Source organism: Onychostoma macrolepis, chromosome 21 (assembly GCF_012432095.1).
Source record: "Onychostoma macrolepis isolate SWU-2019 chromosome 21, ASM1243209v1, whole genome shotgun sequence".
NCBI lineage: Eukaryota > Metazoa > Chordata > Actinopteri > Cypriniformes > Cyprinidae > Onychostoma > Onychostoma macrolepis.
In genome coordinates, this window is record NC_081175.1 from 17,222,329 (window position 1) to 17,246,497 (window position 24,169).

The 24,169-nt window shown below is 36.0% G+C and overlaps 1 protein-coding gene across 6 annotated transcripts in view; it reads right to left on the minus strand.

Annotated features, from left to right (window-relative positions):
* tnksa (tankyrase, TRF1-interacting ankyrin-related ADP-ribose polymerase a) overlaps positions 1-24,169 on the minus strand; it is a 105,328-nt gene that overhangs the window by 79,136 nt on the left and 2,023 nt on the right. For 4 of the 6 annotated variants that reach the window (XM_058757511.1, XM_058757512.1, XM_058757514.1 and 1 more), the window contains exons 2-3: positions 21,215-21,439; positions 11,817-11,912 (exon numbers count right to left, since the gene is read on the minus strand). In XM_058757511.1, the coding sequence (XP_058613494.1) occupies positions 11,817-11,912; positions 21,215-21,439 (321 nt within the window). The remainder of the gene's footprint in view (positions 1-11,816; positions 11,913-21,214; positions 21,440-24,169) is intronic. The other 2 variants (XM_058757513.1, XM_058757516.1) reach the window with 1 other exon arrangement.

The following is a 24,169-nucleotide window of genomic DNA, read 5'->3' on the forward strand; positions in this document are numbered from 1 at the left end:
TGTCCTTTGTAGTTCAATTTATGAATAAATTACTCTTGTAAGACAGTAGTGAATAAAATAAAAAACAAATCATTAAACCTTGAAATAAATGACAACAAATAAGTAAAATATATATAATATTTAAAAAATACATAGGTAAAAATATAATCATTTTAATTATTAATAATTATAATCATGGCACACTGCACTTCACAATTACAAAAGTACATTATTTGCATGTGCTTTAAAGCCTTGCCGGTTAAAACTTTCATTCACGTGCTGTTATGACAAGCACTTTATCTAAGCATGCATACCTTTTTCTGAGCACGTACACCACTAAAAAGCCTGTCAAACAGCGTTTGATTTCTAGACTGAAGTTATCTTTCGCATCTGATTGTGCTAATACACACAAGTGTTACATATAAACACAGTTTATGTCATGTCTAAAGTGAAAGTAAACAGTTGAGAGAAAAACTCTGTGTGCCAGTATATTAGATGCGTCTTAAAGTGACAGCAGACTAATATGACTAAACATGCTGCCACTTGTAATTAAAGGGATAGTTCACCCTAAAATTTAAATTCTGTTATTTTTGAATGACTCTCATCTTGTCCCAAACCTGTATTAAGATATTTTGAAAAATGTGGCTAACCAAACAGTTGCTGGTCCCCGCTAACTTTGATAGTAGGAAAAAAAAATACTATACAAGTCACTTGGGCCAGCAACTGTTACCAATATTCTTCAAAATATTCTTCAAGAAACTCATTCAGATTTTAAACAACTTGAAAGTGAGTAAATGATGACAGAATTTTCATTTTTTTGGGTGAACTATGAAATGAACTACCATTCAAACACTAAAACTGTCGTGAACTTCAGATTCTGTGCTCCACACAGGTCAAAGGTTACAACTTGGGCTAGGGGTTCACGATTTACAATTCTTAATATAACCAAACACAACCTGAAAAGGTCTTTGCCGCAGACGTACGCAGAGGATAAAAGGGATTATCTGACCCACCCAGCAGGGCACAAGCTATGGATCAATTGCTAGATCTAATTGACTGGGAAGAGACTGCCTGCCTGCAATGAAAAAGTAAATCTTATAAATAAAACTGCAGCCAGTTTTATTTTCCTGCTTAAATCCTGGCGGGGGAGAGGCAGGATATTATGCTGAATAGATTAAGCAAACAACCCCTCTTTACTCTGGTGCTGAGAGCTTTTCAAGATGTTTGCACTACAGATGTTTTGTGTTGCAACATATCATAGGGCTCTTAAAACAGCCTGAGAAATTTTCAATTCACTTTGGGAAAAATATGTTCATAATAACATGATACCAAACTCAGGCAAAAGAGGAGCCCTAAAACTCAAAGCATAAAAAAGCAAGCCTGGAAATATCTAAAAGAAAAACAATCAAACAGGATTTATCTTGGATTTTAGAACTGAAATTGAAGAGAGCTGGATGGAGTTGAAAGCACATCGGCGAGAAAATAAACAAAGGAATTTGTTCTGCTCTCTCTCTCAAAAAGCATAGAAATATCCGATCTTCTCACACACTTCATGTCTGTACTTTCTCACTAAACCTAGTGGTGATTGGACAGCATGACCAAAACAGCAAACAAACACAATATTGTTATTCTGCTGGAAATTCAACCCCAAAAAATGTATTATATATTACATAATCGTGTGGTAATGCCCACTTCTGGTACTGCGTCTCAATTTGATTATTTTGGAACTTGGAGGCACACCAAAAGGTACGATTATTCACAACAAATGAATAATAAGTCTGGCATCAGTAGAAAAACAGCTTCACGTTATATAACACTTGAGTTAAAAAGAAAAGACTGAAAACAGCAGCTGAATGAGTGGTCATAAAGCACTGGTTGGGACATTTCTGCGATTGCAATGCACCACCATCATCTCACCCAGCCCTACCTGGTGATCATCAGCAGAGCAGTGGAACAAAGATGATGTCCTGACAAGCTGTAAAAATGGCTGAGGTTGTTTATGTCATGCCAAGCAGCGGTTCAAACCAGCCACCAGGCCCAGCCATCTGTCCTCTCCAAGTGGAGACCAGGCTGGACGTCAAGGCATCATGCAAAGAACCAGAAGGTTCTCAAAGACAAAGTAAAGCAGTGGTGCAGAACTAGGCCTATTTCTGCTTTATTGTGTTCTGCATTCATACTCCGCATCCTGAGTAATGAGCAGTCAAGCTGTCTGTTGTGAGATAGGTGGACGGATAATTGTGTGACAGTGCATCTATCCCTCTATTGTCCAGGGAGGGGAATTGACATGAAATACTTCTGGGAAGCTGACAAAAACTGCAGTGTGACATGATATACAACATCATTTAAACAGCATTTTGTAATTATATCATGCAGCCTTTATGGACTCCTATTATTTGAATGCTTACATGAATTAGTTGAACTTTTGAAAATTACTTTTTTACACTACAGGACCACTTCAATTAACTGGTAAAAGCAAAAAACTAAATAAACTGAAAGACCAGCCTCAGAACCCAAGATATACACTTCACTCTCCTATATATACTATTTAACCCCAAAAAATGTTGATAAAGTCTGTATCCACCTACAATACTTAAAAGTTTAAGGTCAGTTATATGTTTTTTAAACAAGTTAAATTTGCATTGAAATTAATCAAAAAGATAGTAAAGACATTTATAATTCTACAAAAGAGTTTTATTTCAAATAAATGCTGTTCCCTTGAACTTTCTATTCATTAAAGACGAGAAAATCCTGAAAAAAAAAAAAAGCATATCAAAATGATTTCTGAAGGATCACGTGACACTGAAGACTGGAGTAATGATGCTGAAAATTCCGCTTTGCCATCACAGGAATATATTACATATTTAAATATATTAAAATATAAAAAAAATTATTTTATTTTGTAAATATTTCACAATTTTACTTTTTTATACTCTATGTTTGATCAACTAAAAGCATGAGAAACTTCTTTCAAAAACGATAAAACAATCTTACTCATCCCAAAACTTTATACACTATATTCTGAAAGGATTCAATAATATCAATCACATAACACTTCACTTTAGTGAACTGAAGCTTCTTACAGTAAACCTAAGGTTAGGCAAAAACAATGGTTCCTTGATGTAATTTATTTGAATTAATATATAAAATGCAACTAAACCGCAAAAGCCAAATGAAAATGATCAACAACTGTCTCACTAAATCTTTAAATAACTGAACTAATCTATAAAGCACTGCATGGTTTCCTAAGGGGGAGAGCAGTCAGAATGACCAGATTCTAGAGAGAATGCAGTCAGCCCGATGAAGCACACAGATCCACAGATGTGTCAATAACCCGACTGATCTGAGACTTCATTAAACTTGCTATAATGCGATTTAACCTCACTTTCTTGGTGCTGAAGGTCAGAAGCATTAGTTTCGGCCCGCGCAAGAACAACTGATTCTGTGTAATCTTGTAAAGAAAGACTGCGTATGATGACGGCTGGAAAACTAGCGCTTTCTTTTTTTTACAGATAAATCTAAAACACAGGTGGGGCATTATGATACAATAAAAAGAGACAACAGTTGGATCTGTCTTAGCTTAAGAATGCTAATTTATTTAAATGTATGCATACCCACATATTCACCTAGGGTAACACGTGATGAACAAAATCTCTGCGGTCATTCAAATTAGACTGAAAAATTTGTGTTATTGGTCGGTTTAAACTCATCTGGGGAAAAAATTGGAAGATTATCAATTTAATTATTTTTTCTATTAGATTAAGAAAGAAAACAAGTAAAAAGACTTTGTTTGGCTGGCAAATATCCTACTCCTTCCTTAGTCCTAAAATATTTCAAATGACACACAAGGGTTTTTCCGGTTATGTTTATGCTGGGTTTTCAAAGATCATCTAGGGCATGGGTGCGCTGCTATAAGACAAATATTCTCCCACTCGCTTGAAAAACATTCAATTTAAAAGCAGACCATGAATGTAATTCTGCAGAAGATTTCAAAGGCAAAATATTTTTCATTCTTTTTCTATTTGGTATGATGAAAGTCTAAATGGATATTCAAAGCACTGTGAGACTTGGAAAGTGCCTTCACTGGGGTACAAAAAAAAGATTAATAGTGGTTCCAGAGAAGAAAAATATGATACACAAAATTTAGCTAAATAATTTACCATTTATGGAAATGCCACACTTGAAGTTTGCATCAACAAACTTACTTAAACTTCTTTTCCCCCAAGTTCCAGCACTGCTTCCCTCAGAAAACACCATCCAAGGCACTCCGTGACTTTGTATTCCCCTTGACATTTTCCATTTTAGACTCTATATTTCTCAGAGTAATATGACCAACATAAATCCATTTTTAGATGGAAAGGAACACACACAGAAAAAAAAGAATAAAGAGCCCACAATAGTGAGCAATATAAAAGCGCAAAGGTTCTAGTCCCTGAGAAAGACGTTCTGAAAGCATGCGAGAAATAAAAGTTAAAAGGGCTCTTTTTGAAGCCATGCAGCAGTCCACTAGCTTACCGATTCAGGTCTATATCTCATAAGAACATTTACTCTGCTTTCTTGCACTGTTTTTGTGCTGGAGGGCACTCGCACTTCAAACATCTTTCCATTACGCACCTAAATATCAGAGTCATCGCCTCACCGTGGGATTCGCTCTTTAAGGAGAAGGTTTTTTGCTTGTCTGTCAAATTGAACTTGTGTTGATTCAAAATAACTTTGTTTTTATCATGGGAAGCGGGTTTAATGAATAGCACCTCTTGAAAGCCAATCAAGCAAAACTAAATGAACAGCGTTCTGTTTAACATGGCAAGAGGATGATACGCCAGCGGCTATTTGATTGTTCCGTTCAGAAGTGTTATGAACTAATCTCTGGAAAACGAACAAGCTGAGCAAATTGGATTCACCAAGCCTGTAACAATAGAGAAATTTACTCACATCTGATTACAATACATTACCAGGGATGAGGTGAACTTTGACGTTTGAGAATGGCAAAACAAATCTGATTTAGTTAACAGCTGCAATCTCATGCTTCATAATTTAGGAAATAAACCAACATATGAAATGTACACCTCACTTAACAAGCCTTAACCAGGCCTAAATTTTTCAATCAAGTCTCATGTTTCCCCTTTCCATATCTTGTATTAGAAGAAGTGTGTCATTAATCATAAAGATCACATCTAAACTCTCTTTAAACTCTTCTATCTGGAAGCCTTTTGAAGAAATATGGTGGAGAATGCGGGCAATTTTCCTATACAGGACATACATTTAATAGCACTTAAGATGGTAGTGTTCTGCCAGAAATATTTGCTGTTCTGCACTGGCACTTTTTGTGCAATTCTTGCACTTTTTTTTAGTTTTAGACCAGCCCACAGAAATCGCAGACGCTCTTAAAACCCCCAATTAAAGTGTGTGGTTCACATATAAATTATAAAATTATACATTCGCATACAAAATTGAGATAACAGCTTCCCTATCTGAACTATCAGTGTTATAGCGAGAATAAAATGGCTCATGAGTCATATAAAACCATTAGCCTTTAAATAAATGAAAAAAAGATACTTGCAGAAACACAAAATGAATCAGCGTGGAACATAGTGTTCAGTACTACTGTAGTAATTAATCATTTCACAAAAAGCTTCAGTGCAAGTGTGTCTAATGCAACTTAAAGGAACATTTTGTCTTTGTAAGGACATCATATGATGGCAGAGGCATTACCACATAATCAAAGTCAAGCTCAAGGTCCCTCAAAATCTGTCATTCCATTGAGGCGCTGGCTTCACATGGGTGCTATTTATGTGTCAAATATAGGCATGAATCAAACTGTCTACTCTGGTGTTCTCTGAAAGCCAGCGTTTTCAACCAGGGATATGTGAAGACAACATATGAAGCAATGAATACTAATGACTTTCCTTACTATATGAATGAACGGTCACACTTTATATTAGGTGGCCTTAACTACCATGTACTTACATAAAAAAATAAGTACAATGTACTTATTGTGTTCATACTATATTGCAAAATACTATTGCTGCTATTGAGGTGGAAAACGGGTAGTTTAGGGACAAGGTTTGGTGGTATGGGTAGGTTTAAGGGTGGGTTAAGGTGTAAGGGATGGGTCAACAGTGTAATTATAAAAGTAATTACAGAAATTAATTACAGATGTAACTACATATAGGTATTTTTAAAAATATAAGCACAACGTAAAAGCATGTATGTTCGCAATAAGTGCATTGCACCAAATGATTAATTTAAATGTAAGTACATAGTAGTTAAGGCCACATAATAAAGTGGGACCGAATGAACATTAGAAAATAATCTGTTGAGCATTATATAACAATCACTGAAACAGCCCTAATGAATGCCATTATTAGGTGTTGCTGAGAAAATCTAGCTTTTTGGTCCTTGAGCAAATGGTCTTCCATGTATTATATTAAGATAAATGCATTGATTTGATTTTTTATTTTTTTTAAACTGTAAAATGAATATTGTAACATTGTGAAAAATTATTAAAATAAATGTCTTCTCTTTAAATTTAAATGTAAATTGTTCATGTGATGGCAATTATATTTTTTCAGTTAACACTTTAGATTAGAGAACACTATACACTATTAACTAGTTGCTCATTAGCATGCATATTAGTAGCATATTGGCTGTTTATTTGCACTAATAAAGTACATGTTAGTGCCTTGTTCTGCATGATCATATTTTAGATCCCCTAACTCTACCCCATACCTAAACCTAACTACAAATAACCACCTTGTTTACTACAAATAAGTAGCAAATTAGGAGTTTATTGAGAGAAAACTAAAAGTAAATATTCCCTAATCTAAAGAGTTAACGAAAGTTAAAAAGTACAACTGGATATTAAAGTCTTTATAAAACATAAATGCCTTGACTGTCACTCTTGATCAATTTTAATGTGTCCTTGCTGAATAAAAGCATTAATTTGTTTTTGTAAAAAAACAAAACTCTAAACTTTTGTGTTGTTGAACACAGCAAGTAATGATTAGGCATTCACTTTTTAAATTTACTTAGTAATTTATTCATCAATTATACTCCTAAAATCTGAAGAATAAGATAATATTTCAATATCCATGCAGCAGGATGGGAATGATTTTGTTATTTCAGTGTTTTAAGAGTGTTTTTTTTTCAGGGCTGCCTCATCATTACCCAAACCCACAACACAAAATCAAAGCAGAGACATGTTTACACCAAATGATCCCCTTTCCTCATAAATAACAAAAATCAGAACTATAATGTTCACAAAGCAGCCCTCTGGTGACCACGCAAAAACTTCACCGTTCAAGCGATTCCCATAACTGATACAGCCCAAATACACAAGAGATGTTCAAAATAAATTGTTAGTAGCTACAATTTGTGCTGGTTTTCAAAACTCCTTGCGATAGACAACAAAACCACTTGGCTTAATCGTACAAACTCTATTTTTAAATTACACTCAACAGACTGTTTATTGGAAAGCCTCCATCCAACAACAAAACCAAACAGGATGCTCCAACAAATTAAGCAGCCGATAAGCAGCTTCACAGCACCGCACTCTTTTGAAACGTGCAATAAATAGCCAATCGTACAGCTGAAATGACCCAGACAAGTTAATATGCACGATCATTAAGCTGTAACAACAAGACAGACTTGATGACCTGGAGGTTTCTTCTGAAGCTGTTTGAAGGAAAAATAGCTACGCTTACAGATGGTTGGACGACATTAGACCTCTCACGTCTCGCCTTTTGGCAACCATGATACAAAGCGGCTAATTCACAATGTAATTTGTGTAAGCAACATTCAAATTAGCAGAACGAAAGTAAGAGGAGAGGAATTCGCCTCGAGCAAATAAACAAAAACGTGAATAACTCAGTCCACGTTGCTCAACTTCTAAGTGAATATTTCAGTTAGTAATTAGGGGTTAGGTCAGTGAAAAATGAAAAAGCTGGACGTAGTGTAGTCTGGTGTGATATAGCTAGCCAACCATGATTAAGAATGAAATGAATACCGCTCTTCAATATTTCCAGACAGATGACGGGAGGCTCGACAGGCAGGGTCAGGTAGCCGGGCAGGAAAAGCGGATCTATAACAATTATCTGAAATACTCCAGAGACTGGAGCTCTGCCTCCTGCTCTATTTATACACATAAAACCAAACACATCACCTCTGTCACTCACACCAGGAGCTGCCATTTATACCTTATCACCTTATTTCTGATTTGTTAGACTGAGAAGTGGATCGAAAAACAGATTTTCATGGCAAATCTCATAATTTACATAAAATTTCTAATGCATGCCGCAGTTATATGGCATTTTGAGTGATTCTATAACATAAGCACACTCCTTGAAATGTTCCAAAAGGAGGTTTTCGCAGCTATGCCCTGGAAACATCATTTTTGGCTTCCCAAAAAAAACAACACATTTTTCTTAACGTGAAGAACATTTTAATACACTAAAGAACATTTTTTCCACTATAAAGAATCTTTTGTGCAATAGAAAGGTTCCATGGATGTAAAAGGTTCTTCATGGAACCACAAAGGCTAACAAAGAACTTTTAGTTTTAAGAGTGTAGAACAATATTTATACTTTTTTCTTTGAGAGAAGAACATATTAATAATCTACAGTAGGGGTCGACTGATTATCGGCACTGATATTAAGCATTTTTATGATTATCGGTAATTTTCAAAACCGATGTGCCGATAAAATTATTTAATTTTGAAACGCGCTATTTGGCTCTGATGCAGCCTGTCAGAACTCACCACTCTGTGGCCTGGCCCTAGAGCAGTCTCCGCCCACCGCGCATCTGATTTGTTGGGAGTCACGAGTCAGACCAATCAATGTGGAAGACTAAGGCACTCTCACACTGAAAGCGCTTGCTACAGTTTCAGTGATCACGCATCAGTTGTCTCTCAAAGGCAGCAGCAGACGTTGCTCAAGTTGCAATAAACCACAATCCACTACACTGAAGTTGCAAAACACCTCAATATTATCCATGTATGGTTTCTGCGATGGGGAAAACGCAGACGGAATCGCAGAATCCAGTCATATAAAGGGAATTTACTGTATAACGCAGATTCAGGGAGTTCGTCAAAGTTTGGATGAATTAATCAAAAGTAGGTCAGTACATTTAAATCGACTCATGCTATGGACTAGTATCTGTAAATATTAAGCTGCAAAAATACTTTTTTAAATATGAATTCTGCATGTTCTGCGTGTCTCTGTATATGTGAATGGCACAGACGCGCGGTTTTGATTATACACACACTTGAAGTGTTTTCAGCATCTGCCGTCTCACTAAATGAGGACATAAATACATGGAACAACATCCCCAGAACTGCTCTGAGAGTTACTTCATGAGCATTTGAGCGTTTCATTTGAGTAAAACGATCGTCATATATACACAGGCTATACAGAAACTTAAGAGGTCCTCATGGCAACCCGTCAAAATAAAAGTTTGGTTTATCTACTACTACTACTACTATAACAACAACAACTTTTGTTTAAAAGAATAAATCACACAATACGCTATTTCTTCCATGTTTTAATATTAATGGTAAACCCATTTGTTTGCCATAAAATTGAATTTAACTCTCATTTGATTAAAAGATAACTGAAATTAATGTTTTATGGCTTCATTTGCACTGCACTGTAAATTAAAACTAATCGAAATTACTGTCACATAGGCTAAGATTAAGATACTGTCACATAGGTCAAGATTAGGACGACATAAATTGTGACATTTCAATAGGCTATTGAACCAAGCGTGCCTATAACAGGCTATTAGTGTTATAGTTTAATTAAAATAGTTGCAGTCTTCTTCACAACTTCTACAATGGAGCTATGAAGACAATTAAATTATTTACACTTATTATATTATAATTATGAGAGGTTATGCTATTACACATACATTTCTAACATGTAAGTATTTGGTTTCAATAATTTACATTTCCCCAAGCTGTTTAGCTGTAGTACAGTATTCCTAGGCTTAATCATGAAGCATGCAGTGGCCCCACTTTTAACTCTCTTTTTATAATACCCTTATTGTAGATGGATGCATGGAGGAAGACAAGAGTAAGAAGTGCAATCAACACCAGGGAAGGCAGTTTTTGTCAGAGCCCTTGTTATTCTTAATTTTGACATTAATTTTCATTTTTACATCAGACATAATATATCGGTTATCGGTCCACTTGGTCTGTAATAATCGGTATCGGCCCTGAAAAACACATATCGGTCGACCCCTAATCTACAGTACCTTTTTCCACTATAAAGAACCTTTTGTGTGATGTAAAGGTTCCATGGATGTGGAACCAGAGAGGCTAATAAAGAACCTTTATTTTTAAGAATGCAGTTTTGGGTTCTCCAAATAGCCTTTTAGTGAACAGTTTTTAAAAGAACCATTTTTTCTTTGTGTTTAACGTATTAATAATCTAAAGAACCTTTTGTGCAATGGAAAGGTTCCACAGCTGTTGAAGGTTTTTCTTGAAGCTAAAGGCCAATAAAGAACCTTCAATAGTACCACTTGAATAAACCTTCTGATACTTTAGATTTTGCATCTGATGTATATTTAATTACAGACTTATTTTCTGAATACATGATGTGAGAAATGAAGAGCATTGTTATGTGGCCAGCTGTTGTATCAATGTAGTATAATGTACTTCAATAAAGATTAGGCCTATATTGATTTCAGAAACAGAACGTTTTATAACGCATCACTGCTGCTGTGTTTCTGCGAGAGTGAAGTTTTACTATAATACTTGTTGGCAGCAAAACGTATTGTCAGTTTGGAGAATTACCCCGCTGACGAAATGCTTTCTACATCCCTTGTGTAACTGATGTATTTACTAAACAGGAAATGATGCAACTAACTGTAAACACAATCAGAATGTGTCTAAGAGGACAAAGTAATAGATCAGTACAGCCTGATTATACATGAATCTCTGCCCCCAAACAATACAATGTGTGGGGCTGAGTGGCGTGACTATATTTGATCAAATGTGTCGACCAGAGATTTTACTTAATTTTTAATTAATATTCATTTTTAAAATGGTGAAATTTGAGTGAACCATAATTTCAACCGAACAGCCAAGTAATTTCAATGTTTAAACTGATAAACAAAACAATAAAATAATTCACACTATGCTTTCCACACTGTTTTTCATTAGAAAACAAGAACATTCCTTCATTACAAAAAAAACATGAGTTTTTTTTATGCTAATGCCGATTTGAATATCTAAAAAACGGGAAATGGCCGATATAATGACAAATTATATAATCCAATTAATGAGAGAGTGCACAAATTTGCTGAAATGAAAAGAAAAATTGTTTTACACAATATTTTACTCAAAATATAAAAATAAAAAAACATGGAAAAAAGTCTTAATAATCTTAAAATTGCCAAATATGGCAAATACTTTTTCCCAAATATACACAGACAAACATCAAGCCACGACACAGAAACAAATCATACATAACTCTAGCAATGCTCTAACAAACGCTCTACTACTCGAAAGTCGTGACACTAAGAATGACGCAAAACTATTAATAAACACAGTTAACAACACAGCACATTAAAATCCTCACAATGTATCTTTATTTTAAAATCATCAGGAATAAATCCTGGATATTCAATATAGTCACCCATCCCTACTACGGAGAGAGCACACAGGCAGAGAAGCGCTCAAGGACAACAACAGTCTCACTTTACACAAACACACCTAACGTGGACATACAGATGCATAACAACGCTGTATAGTACGCTGTACAGACGTAGTATCAGACGATCAAAGACAATAACACTGATGAAAGAAAGAAAGAACAAGGAGAAGACGAGGTTGCAGCACTCACCGGTGAGAACAGCTTTAGCGGACGGGTCAGCCAGGTCCAGGGCAGACTTGCCGTCGGTGTTGCGGATGTTGGGATCGGCACCGTGCTGGAGCAGAACTGTGCAGGGGAAACACAAGCAGTATCGTAACTCAGGCAGGCAGAGGCTGCTGCTGGGGCCGTTCGCGCCGCTGACTGGGAGCGCTTGCCTCGGCATGGTGCAGACATAAACACACATCGCGCACCAGCGCGCCAGGAGCAGCAGCGAAAACAGCCCGCACGGAAAAACACACACTGCAGAGAGACGGGGGGGAAAAGCCCATGTTACTGAGAGAGAGTCCGACTCCGGGCATGTGACGGGAACTCGGGTATGAGAGTGGAATATCAAAGCATGTCTTCCGATCCTCTCCACGGCCCCCTGAGAGAAAGGAACAGAGATGGAGAGAGCCGCTCACTGGCGCTCTGCTATTGAAACCCAAGTAACGCTGAGCACCTAGAGCGAGCAGCGTCTATCAACTGTTTCCAATCCTCCCCTCTCTCTCTCTCTCTCTCTCTCTCTCTCTGTACAACAACATACGCGTGGTGTACACAAGCTAACGTACGCGTCCCCTCCCTCTACCCACCCTGTCTATTTCACTACCCTCCACAGTAACACTTCCACACATCTCTCGCTCACTACACTTCATCACACAGATCTGTGGCATCAGAGAGGAATTGCAAAGAATCCTTTTAAAAATCATTGTGAACATCCTGAAGCTTGAAACTAGTGATGTGCAAAACAACATGGTTTCAAAATCAAATAGTTGACTTATTTGTCTTCTGGAAGACTTGCACAGTTAGGTTGATTTTGTCAGTTTCAGATTTTGCCACCTGGTGCCAGTTTTTAATTTATTTGTGCAGGGACAGTTCAATGAGGTATTTCTTTTACACAATACTCATTTTTGCATTCCACAACCGTTATCTTAAAGAGACTGAATTTGTTTTCTTAAAGTGTTCACTCAAAATTGAAATTTCTGTCATCATTTACATCACATTCACATTGTTTCAAACCTGTACAGTTCATCATGATGATGATATTTTGAAGAATGTTGTTGGAACGGTCTTTCTGACAAATGAGTTCCACTGTACAAAGAAAAACACTACACTAGTAATATTTCTAAAAATATCTTTATGTTCCGCAAAAGACATAAAATCATAGAGGTTTGGGCAACATGAGGGTGTGTAAATGAGGACAGAATTTTCATTTTTGCTATTTAAAGTGCCGCTGCTAAATATGTGAGCAAATAAATGAAATATTGCATATTGTTAAATAAACAAACAACCAAATAAATGAAAATAATTGACCTCTCTAACTGACATATTGGTTGTTGTACAGTTTGTCAATCATCATGGCCCATCTTCTCCAGAAAAAAAAAAAAGATACTAAAGAACTGTATAAAAAATTATAATAATTAAAAAAAAAAAATTTAAACTACTAAAAAAAGTAAATAAAAATACAAATAATAAATAATTTAATTTTTTTTTAATCTAGAAATAAGAATAATCTACATAAAGTAGATTTATTTTTTTTAAGAATCATTTTTAAAGTTTATTTTATTTTATTTTTTAAATTGATTGAAAATGACAGTAAGGACATTAATAATTTTACATAAGATTTTTATTACAAATAAATGCTGTTCTATTGAACTTTTTATTCATCAAAGAATCCTGAAAAACATATTATATATGTCATTATATCCACAATTATATTAAGCACCACAACTGTTTTCAACACTGATAAGAAGAAATGTTTCTTATGCAGCAAATCAGCATATAAAGCATCATGTGACACTGAAGACTGGAGTAATGGCTGCTGACAATTCAGCTTTTCCATCACAGCAATAAATTACATTTTAAAATACATTAAAATAGAAAAATGTTATTTCAAATTATTATATGTTGTAATGATATCATACAATATTACTGTTTTCACTGTATTTTTGATCAAATAAATGCAGTCTTGGTAAGCATAAGAGACTTCTCTCCAAAAAAATATATATATATCATACTGACAAACATTTGAACGAGTGTAGTTGACCATCATGTAGGGACCGGCTAATACAAGAAAGCTGTTCTAAAAACACTAGAGGAAAATCTTTAAAGCGTGTGAAAAAACAGGTGTTTTGGTTGGATGTGTTCGTGAATCCTGGCAAAGAAGCTAAAAAAAGGAGAGCAATCTTGCGTGAGTATGATTGTGATGCTACTGCTATGCCGGTGACTCATAGGTCATCCATTTCTCATCAGAAAAACACAGTTTTGACAAGCATTAAACCCGTGCGAAATACACCACTGCATCAAGGGAGGACTCGGGGTTTGATGCGGAAAAACACGGGCTGAGGAAAACGGTTTAGCTAAGTGAGAAGATACAGCTACTATCAACCCTCTCAGTCAAATTAATATGCACTAAAGGCCCCACAGAGACCACATTTGCATACACTGGTGTCATGAAAGCACTTGAGCGGTGGGCTGCCGTGGGGCAGGTGGGAACAGAGGGTTGGAAGTGTTGGAAGTATGACGGCGATGGGGCGATTAAAATTCGTTGGTGTGCTTATGGCAGCTTGCCTATCTATCAGGCGACAGGCATCGAGGGGACATTGTTGTAACCTCTGCGCTCCGGGCGGGCGGCCCCCCTCCCTATTCGACGCATCTACGTTGTCTGCATGCTTACACATACTGAAGTGTCAACGAAACAATGCTCATTTTTTTGTCTGGATCTATTCATTTATTCAAAAATACACTGCATTGGTTTCATTTGTGTATTTATTTTTGATACTTTTCAGGGAGCATAAATGTCAGTGTGATGCAACTATTCTGATTTTATAATAAAGAAACAAGCCTTACTGCAAAGGAAACAGGTGACTTTACATAGTTCAGTTAAGGCTGAAAATTCAATGTAAAAGACACAAAGCCAGGCTGGGCGATTTTTCCGATTTTATCAATTAATTCGAATTTAATGTTTTGCCACGATTCAATTTTTTTAAATCGAGGTATCGCGATTTCGAATAGAAATATTACCAAACGTTACAATTAGACACTTTGACAATATGCCGGTGATAACAGTAAAGAGAAAAGAAAGATCCAACCGCATGATGGCGCACGTGATTAACCGCTCACGTGTGATGCGCTCATATCGCTAGACGCCGTTCACACACACTACGCCCCAATGTGCCTACTTATACTATGCCCTTAAAGCATGTACTCTTTTGGTGAAGAAAAAGTACACTCTTTTGAGTAGGCAAGCTTTGGGACATGAGGGCTGCATCCGAAAACTGAAAAATGCTGCTTTCGGAGGCAGGAAGGCATCAAGGCACGTCCGAATCCAAAGTTAGCTTCACTTCCTGTCTCCTGAGATGGCTTCATCTGATTTTTGAAGGCAGCATAGATGTATCCTTCGCTGCCTTTGATATCCCACAATCCTGTGCGTTCCATTCCGAGACTGTTGAGCTAAAAAATAAAGATGGCGGCTAGAAGTTGCGTTTGGTGGTTAGTTTGTAAATGTAAACGTATATTTCTGATTAACTTTTTGCACGTTTGATGTTATTTCTAGCGAGAAATAACTATTATAGTAATTAAATATTTGTTTAATCATCACCAAAACTTGTTCTATTTTGTTGTAGATCGTTAAACCGTTAAGCTGCCTCAGCAGCCTGTCCGAAATCAGTTGCATGAGGTGCCTTCGTACATAAACGCTGCCTGCAAAGTCATTGCCTCATAAGGCAGCGAGGCAGCTGCCTAAGTTTTCGGATGCAGCCACTATCACGTTACACAACTGCGTCTTTAACGGGCCGCACTGTCGCATCTTTTACACGCACCCTGTCACTGTAAACTGGCCTGTCAATCATCTTGTCACAGTTAACATCCTCCACATTTCATTTAACTTCCTACCGTATTGGAGAGAAAAGTAGTAGATCTGCCAGTCGCGAGTCTTTCATGCGGAGAACTCTGCTCATATTTTCTGTATAATGATTCATTTAAAAAGTTAACAATCAAACAGATGTTTATAAAAGTTCACATTGCCGTTGCAGATGAAATATAACAGTTAACAATAAATAAATAGTTTTTACCAGGTTAAATGTTAATTATTAGTAACTCAAACCTCTTTTTGTAAACCTCTCTATCCAATCGTCAATCGCGCACATCCGCCACGTTTGTAGTTTTTTTTTTTTTCGTTTTATTTGTGTTTGTAGTTCTGGACCGAATCCTTCGCCAAAGCGCAATGGATTGTGGGCAATTTTAGCCATTAGTGTGTGCACGGATCCACACTTCAAAAATCGACCTGAAATAGTAGACCATCAGGGGACTTTTGGCATACTCTTTTCAACATACTATGCTTTGGGACACACTTATTGTAATCTCACATACTATTTAGGATGGATAGTATGAACTGACGCAGGGACAGAATGCGCTTCTGTGTTGCCAAAGATGCGACTCGGGCAGTGGAATAGGAAAAAAAATGCAAGATGATGAGAGTTGGATTTCTCTTAACTTGAGCACCGCGTTTTTAGAATGCCGTTTCATGAATGAGACGCTGCAACAGACGTGAGTACAACAGTCAAATGGGTCCATGTTTACATAGAAAAAACAATGGAAAATCATTGCAACTGAATAAACATCTGTATAGAACTACTACTGTATGTCTAATATTTCATGCTTGCATCATGGTGACAGGTTGAAAGCTGCTGTTCATTGTTTTCACAGAACATTTATTGTTAATGGTCTACTGGCGTTATACCTTCAGAAGTCAGAAAGAGCTATTACTAAGTATGTTTACACACACAAGGAATTTGACTTCGTGACAGGAGCTTCCAGTGCAGACGAAAGTATGGATATAGTGCAAACTAGTGCAGCAGACATAGGAACATAGGAGTGTAACTGTTTAAATGAATGTACAGATATATTTACAAGTGTGCAGTTTATAAATGTGCAATTTTTGGATTCTGTGTATAAAGTCAGTCATTTTGAATTTGAATTACATTAACTGTTGAGAATTTTTTTGATGCATTTTCATTGTAGCCTATTATTTCTGAACATAACATGTATAAGACAAGTTTGTACAGGATGTAGTTGTAGTTCATGCATCAGTGATTTGTTTAACATTTACTTAATGTTGACAACATGTGTGGTGCACTTGGAATACAAGTTTCTTTAACTAGAGGGTTAATAAAGTAAAAGTTATTTGAATCATGTTGTAGTTACATTAAGTTTACTATTTAAAAATCGTAAAAAAAAAAAAAAAAAAGAAACAATCGAGATTAAATTTTTTTGCCAAATCACCCAGCCCTAGTATATCATTGTAATTAATGTGTAAATGTATTTAAGCCACCTCTGAGCAGCATTACACATTGTGTAAAGTCCCTTAAATGCCACTTTAGATGCACTTTTGCAGTGTAAATTTGGCATAAATATCATAAAATATAAGACTATTTGAATTTATGACTTAAAATGTAATTAGAATTTCATGTGGTGCAACTCCCTGAAAAATGTATTAATATTTTTCAATGAATAATTCATTATATTTGTAAAAAACCTTGAACAAATTTGATATTTTTTAACATTTAAGATGTTTCATTCGTGCGTTGGTCTGACGTGCGCTTTTTCTGAGCACATACACCAGAAACACGCGCACTCAAACCCTGTCAAACAGTGACTGAACCAAGTTATCTTTTGCGCTAATACTGTCAAAACACACAAGGTTTACATATAGACTCAGTTGGTTATGTCTAAAATGAAAGTAAACAGTTGAGAGAAAAATGGATATGTGCCTGTATATTAGACACATGCAGGTCTTAAAGGGACAGAACTAAACATGCTGTCGACTGTCATTAAAAGGATAGTTCACCCTAAAATTACATTTCTGCCATTATTTACTGACTCACATGTTGTCCCAAACCTGTACCTGTACACCTATTGTACCTGAAAATAAAGCACTGTTATCTTCGCCCACTTTGGCCTAAATATCTGCCATTCTTTTCTTTCTTTTCTTTTTGTTACCTTGAAAGGTTTTGTCTTTATAATAGGGAAATTAGTTTGGCTGTAATGCTCAGACAACTTGCAAAACAGTACAACCAACATGACAAAGAACCGTGATAAAATTGTGAATCGTGATATTTCTAAAACAAATCGTGATATGATATTTTTTCCATATCGCCCACCCCTAAATTTAGCCAACTAATACTTTTCTTTAAAAGAGAAAAAAAATAATTCTAAATTACATTTTAAGAACATGGTACATGTATTGAAACATTCTTTCGTTCTTTATCACAGACAACCTGGAAGATGTTTTAAAAATAATAATTAAGATGTGAAAACTCACATTTTTTCAACGTGTGAACAATATTATTACTTTTTACATGACTGTTACACCACATGACTGAAAAGTTTTTAAAACCATATAAATCCAACTACATTCATAATGGATTTATTTTGTTCCTATCATGTACATCTTTTATGTCACTGACCCTGAAATAAACATGCGAAAATGTGTACTCAGAATACAAATGAAAGAACCCCAGAAGCGACAGCATTAAAACAGGTGCGGAGACCTACAGTTGGTCATAGGGACCTTCTGAATAAACAACAGCCGCCGCGTGTGCGGTAATTGGTGGTTGGAGTGTGATCAGCAGAGTAAGGTAATTACGACCGAATGCTGAGAGGGCCGATTAACGGAGAGCTTCAGAGAGAACATGGGTGCTTGGGTTAATGCATAACCATGTACAAATCCCTGCTGTTCTAACAGCATTCAGAAAGTCTCGCATACACACATATATCAGACACAGCCATCTCTGCAAGCTGCCGTTCATTAAATTTCTCGACATACTTAGACAACAGTGAAAATGGCCATTAGTGCCAAGTGAAATCATTAGCAATTTGATAAACCCAGAAGGGAATGGAAGAAATGACTCGCAGGGCTTGCAAACACACACACAGGCACGTACACATATTATCCGGGAATGAAGGTGTGCGCTGAGGACGTTTGTGATTAATCAATTTATTGATTGTTATTTTTATCCCTAGCGTGCGCAATAGCCGTATTGGAAAATAAGAGTGGATGGCTACAGCTCAAGGCTATGAATGTGGGGAGATCAAACTTGTTCATTCGGTAAAAGAGTCAGGAGCGAGAGATAGACATAAAAATTAAAACATGCCGTCACCATTATCGTCATCCATCTTTGAGGCAAAGAATGACAGCACGACCTCTAATTTCAAACTGCCCCCCTGCAGCTTTGGGCTGATGGGCACAAAAATTAATGAGTGGAGACCAGCAGTAATCCTAATTAGCAGAGGGGATGCTAATTATTTATTCATTATGAACAAAGGGCAAAGGTGACAACACTTGTTGGGTGTCGAAAGGATGAAGATAAGAGGGGAAAAAGCTTCTAATGGGAAAAAAATAGCCTAGTGCTGTTTATAGTTTATTATGTTTGTCAACTAGGAGTGAGTCATGCTTTTGGATTTGGAAAAATAAAAAGCAAGGATGCATTAAATCAATCAAGAGTACGTGTTAAATGCTGTTTTCTCAAACTTTTTATTCATCAAAATCCTGAAAAAAGCTGTATCACGGTTTCCACCAAAATATGAATTGGCAACACTCTTTTCAACTTTGATAATAAGAAATATTTATTGAGCAGCAAATCAGCATATTAGAATGATTTCTGAAGGATGTGACACTGAAGACTGGAATAATGGCTGCTGAAAATTCAGCTTTGCATTTTGCAATTTAAAGGAATAAATTATATTTTATATTTATGTAACTATATTTTCAAATAAAACAAAAAAGTTATTTTAAATTGTAATAATTTTTGCAATAAAAATGCAGCTTTTACCACCAAACTTTTGAACGGTAGTGCGTAAATGTATGTGCGCGCACACACACACACACACACACACACACACACACACACACACACAGAGTATATAAATTTGCAAAATCTCTTTAGCTATTAAAGTTTGCTAATAAAAACTGGAACTAATACATTGTGAAAAAATGTGATGTGTTTGTTGACAAAGATGTCTTTCTAGTGCATGTTTACATAAAAAAAAAAAAAAACAACAACAACAACAATCAAGAAGCAATGCAAAAAAACATTCCACTGTTCCATTGCATGGTAATAGAATAACCAAAGCCAAAAGTGGCCCTATGTCCTGTCTGAAACTAAACACCTTCTGGTTAAGGTATATATCCAAACATCCTAGTAAAGCTAAATGTTTTGGTCTTTTAGTTACTGGCTCTATCAAAAACTAACCAAGCCTGAGGATTAAGAACAATTAGGGCGTCAACCAGAGATGACAACAACAATCGAGACATGGAACAGAGGTTGCCAAGTACACATTAAAGCAATGGACAACAACAAAAAACAAACCAACTTCTATACCGCATACATCTACAACTTGAAGTAACTTCCCTCTAAGGCCTATCTTGCAGAATGTTGCGATCAATAGTGAATCAGAAATATCTCAAGGACAGAAGTTTTACTTCCAGCATGAGCTACTCCAGACTGATGTTTAAAAATGCGAGGTCTACTTGTACATGGAATGACTCAGCCTGTCTAAAGCTCTCCAAAATCATTTTTCTGATGAACAAGTGCAAAGATAAAAGCCAGAGAACATCTATTTCAATCTTTTCAGATTGAGAGATGTGAAATTACATACGTGTCCTCAGGCCTCTGAATTCTCCCTGAGATTGCGCAGATAATTCTTATCTCAAAGTTTTTAAATTGGAATTTTCCCCCATTTAATTGGATTATGCTAAAAATGTAGCAAGTGGCACTCTGGATAAGACTGCCATGATCAGTAGACTACATTTTGAGCAAATTCAGAAAAAAAAAACAAATCATACAATCGCAATATAATTTAAAATACCCTTTTCCTTTTAGAAACAAACTCAGACACAAATCTGCAGACTAATTACGTAAAACACAGAGTTGGAAGCACATCAAGCAGATTATTTCATGATGTGCCCATTGTGATGCATGAAACAGAGGACTGAAATGTTGAACGACATTCCGTCGCCGCATTATTGGCCCTCTTCACCCCTCAGATGCAATGTTAAATTTCTCATGAATACCAAGCAGTAAAGATCTGATTAATGACTGAGCGCTGTGTAATAGCGTCAGTCACCGCGGCTAATCAAGAAGAATGCCACATGATTAACCCTTATTGAGAACTGTTCCTCAGGCAAAACACAGGAAAAATTAAAGTCATACATCTTCAGAATTCACTAAGGCGAGATTGTACCATTCGTCTCTTCAATCTACAAAGCTGACACGCTCCCCATTCGAATCCAAACCAACACTCTCAACTCGAGAGACACGTTTGAGGTTGCACAAGCCAACTTTTCAGATGATATACCATTGTAGAAGAGAGGAAGAAGAAGAGGAACTTACCGATGCATACGTCAATTTTGCCCTTAATGGCGGCTTCATGGAGCGGAGTGTAATTCCAGTTGTCTCTGGCATTGGGATCGGCTCCTTGACAAAGCAACAAGCTGACCACCTCGGCGTGACCGAAGGAACAGGCGTTGTGCAACGGGATCAGTCCTCCATCGTCTCGCGCATGCACATTTGCTTCATTCTGCAGGAGATGTTCCACAACGTCTTTCCTTCCAAAACCTGCAAGACAATAATATCAGTTAATCAAGTTTACAACATGCATATCAGTCATTTCTAGCAAGAAAATCATTCTACACTTGTGCTGCCATTCTTTCCATTGACTCAAATCTTATCTATGATTTTAGTCATGATATGAGAACCTGTTTCAACAGAAAAGCACTTCATTTTGGTTTTTTTTTGTTACAGAGAGTACTACTGGATATGAAGAGGAAGGAAATAAACCAGTTTCCCACAAAAGAACTCAATGACGATTATTATGTGTGAACAAGGATCATTCGATAATTTTTATTGATATAATGCATACAAATTCCCTTCAATGACATGCTTATCCCAAGAAGAAATTTGTGTGCGCACATTTAAAAGAAAATGTGTTTCAGAAATAACACTATTTAAGTTCTGGTGTGACTGAATTGCCCCATTAAATGTCTTGGCAAATGCAGTTTTCCTTTCTGTGTGAACATATGTGACCCTGGACCACAAAACCAGCCATAAGTGTCAATTTTTCAAAATTGAGATTTCTATGTCATAAATAAGCTGAATAAATAAGCTTTCCATTGATGTATGGCTTGTTAGGATAGGACAATATTTGGTCAATATACAACTACTTGAAAATCTGGAATCTGAGGGTGCAAAAAAAAATCAAAATACTGAGAAAATCACCTTTAAAGTTGTCCAAATGAAGTTCTTAGCTATGCATATTACTGATCAAAAATTAAGTTTTGATATATTTACGTTAGGAAAGTCACTAAATATCTTCATGCAACATGATCTTTACTTAATATCCTAATGATTTGTGGCATAAAAGAAAAATGGATAATTTTGACTCATACAATGTATTTTTGGCTATTGCTAAAAATATACCCCAGCGACTTAAGAGTGGTTTTGTGGTCCAGGGTCACATATTTCCTACTGCAACAGGAAGCTAGGATGGGACGTATCAAATGACTCCATTTATTTAAAAAAAAAAAAACCTAAATAACCACACATGAACTAAAATCAGCATTTTTTATTTTTTTATTTTGATATCTTTAAATACGAAATCCATTCATTTGTGATTATTGGATAAGCCTATGGGTGAGACTTCCGGTTCATAAGCCGCTATAGGTAAATAACGAGGAGAATAACAACATGCAGTAAACGGTAAAACTGTTTGCACTACAAACCAGTGTGTTCATAATTAAGATATTTTCAATATCAAGCAGCAAAACGAACTGTTTTGTACAGCTAAAAATACCTGGATGCGGATGAGACCGGAAGCTAGACCCATAGAATTTACAATTGGCTGCACCCATTTATAAGTCAAGAAAAAGGTGGATTTTATTAATTTGGAAAATGTAGTTTTAAACCCCCTCGAACGTTCCAGGTTTACGATGACTGCAGAAACACTAAATAATGTTGATATAATTAGTGCTGGGGAGTAAATAGTTACATGTAATTACATAATTTAATTACAAAATAAATGTAACTGTAATCAGTTACAGTTACTGAGAAAAAACGTGTAATTAAAATACAGTTACTTATGAAAATGTTAACGATTACAAAGGGGGTTACATCTGAATATTTTCACACACAAAGATTTGGTTGATTTCTTTTCCATTGCATTGGCTACTTAAATATATGAGACACCAATGTTTCATGAATTTAGGACACAGAATAGGACACATGCTTATTTGATAACAGTTTATTTTCTATTTGGGTTCATTATATATATATATATATATATATATATATATATATATATATATATATATATATATATATTATATATATATATATGTGCTTTATTTTTAAGATTAATAGTTTATTCCAAAGCATTGTTAAATGCCAGTGTTTCCTGTATAGCTATGCAAAGATTTGATTTCAAAAACAGTAGCTATTAAACTATATTATGATTTTAAATCTGTATTTAGCCGCAGAATGATCTCAAAGTAAAAAGAGGTGCTAAAGTCTGATTTTGTGGTGGCTGTGCTTTAAAATTAAATTACTATACTCTTTAAGTGAAGAAGAAGTTTGAAAGTCTGACAGTTATCAGTGTTGAGTACTACTGTAAGGTTAACCCTGCCTGGATTATAAAATTCAGAAAAGTAATCAAAAAGTAATCAGTTACATTACTTTAATAAAAATTAAACAGTTACACTACTTATTACATTTTAAATAGGGGAACTTGTAATCTGTAACCTATTACATTTCCAAAGTAACCTTCCCAACACTGGATATAATATTGTGACATTAGATGCTAGGGTTGTTCCGATTCCGATACTAGTATCGGAAATTCCACCGATAACACAAAAAATTCTGGCACCGGTATCAGCGAGTACTTGAACCCATGTACCGATCCGATACCATTTTCTTAAACAAGACCTATAGTTATGCGCGCTAGCTTTGCTTAACGCTGCAAATCAGAAATCAATTCTTCTCTGCTCAGAATGCAAACACAGGAAGTTGTGCTGTGTTGCCACAAGCAACCACTATTTAGAGCAGCGAAGAATAAATATAAACGTGCTAGCACATGGCCAGTATATCACTCGCATATGCGACTAAATCTTCACCCTGGGCGACTAAATAGTGTATAATATTAGCCACTGGCTAATAAATGCTCCGATTTTACTCGCCAGTGTGCGAGTTGGAGGCTATGTATAAATTTAGCACATATATATTTTCACTCGCCGAACTCTGACTGAGCGCTTCAGAGTTTCACTCTCCATCAAGCAATCTATGCTATTTTTCAGA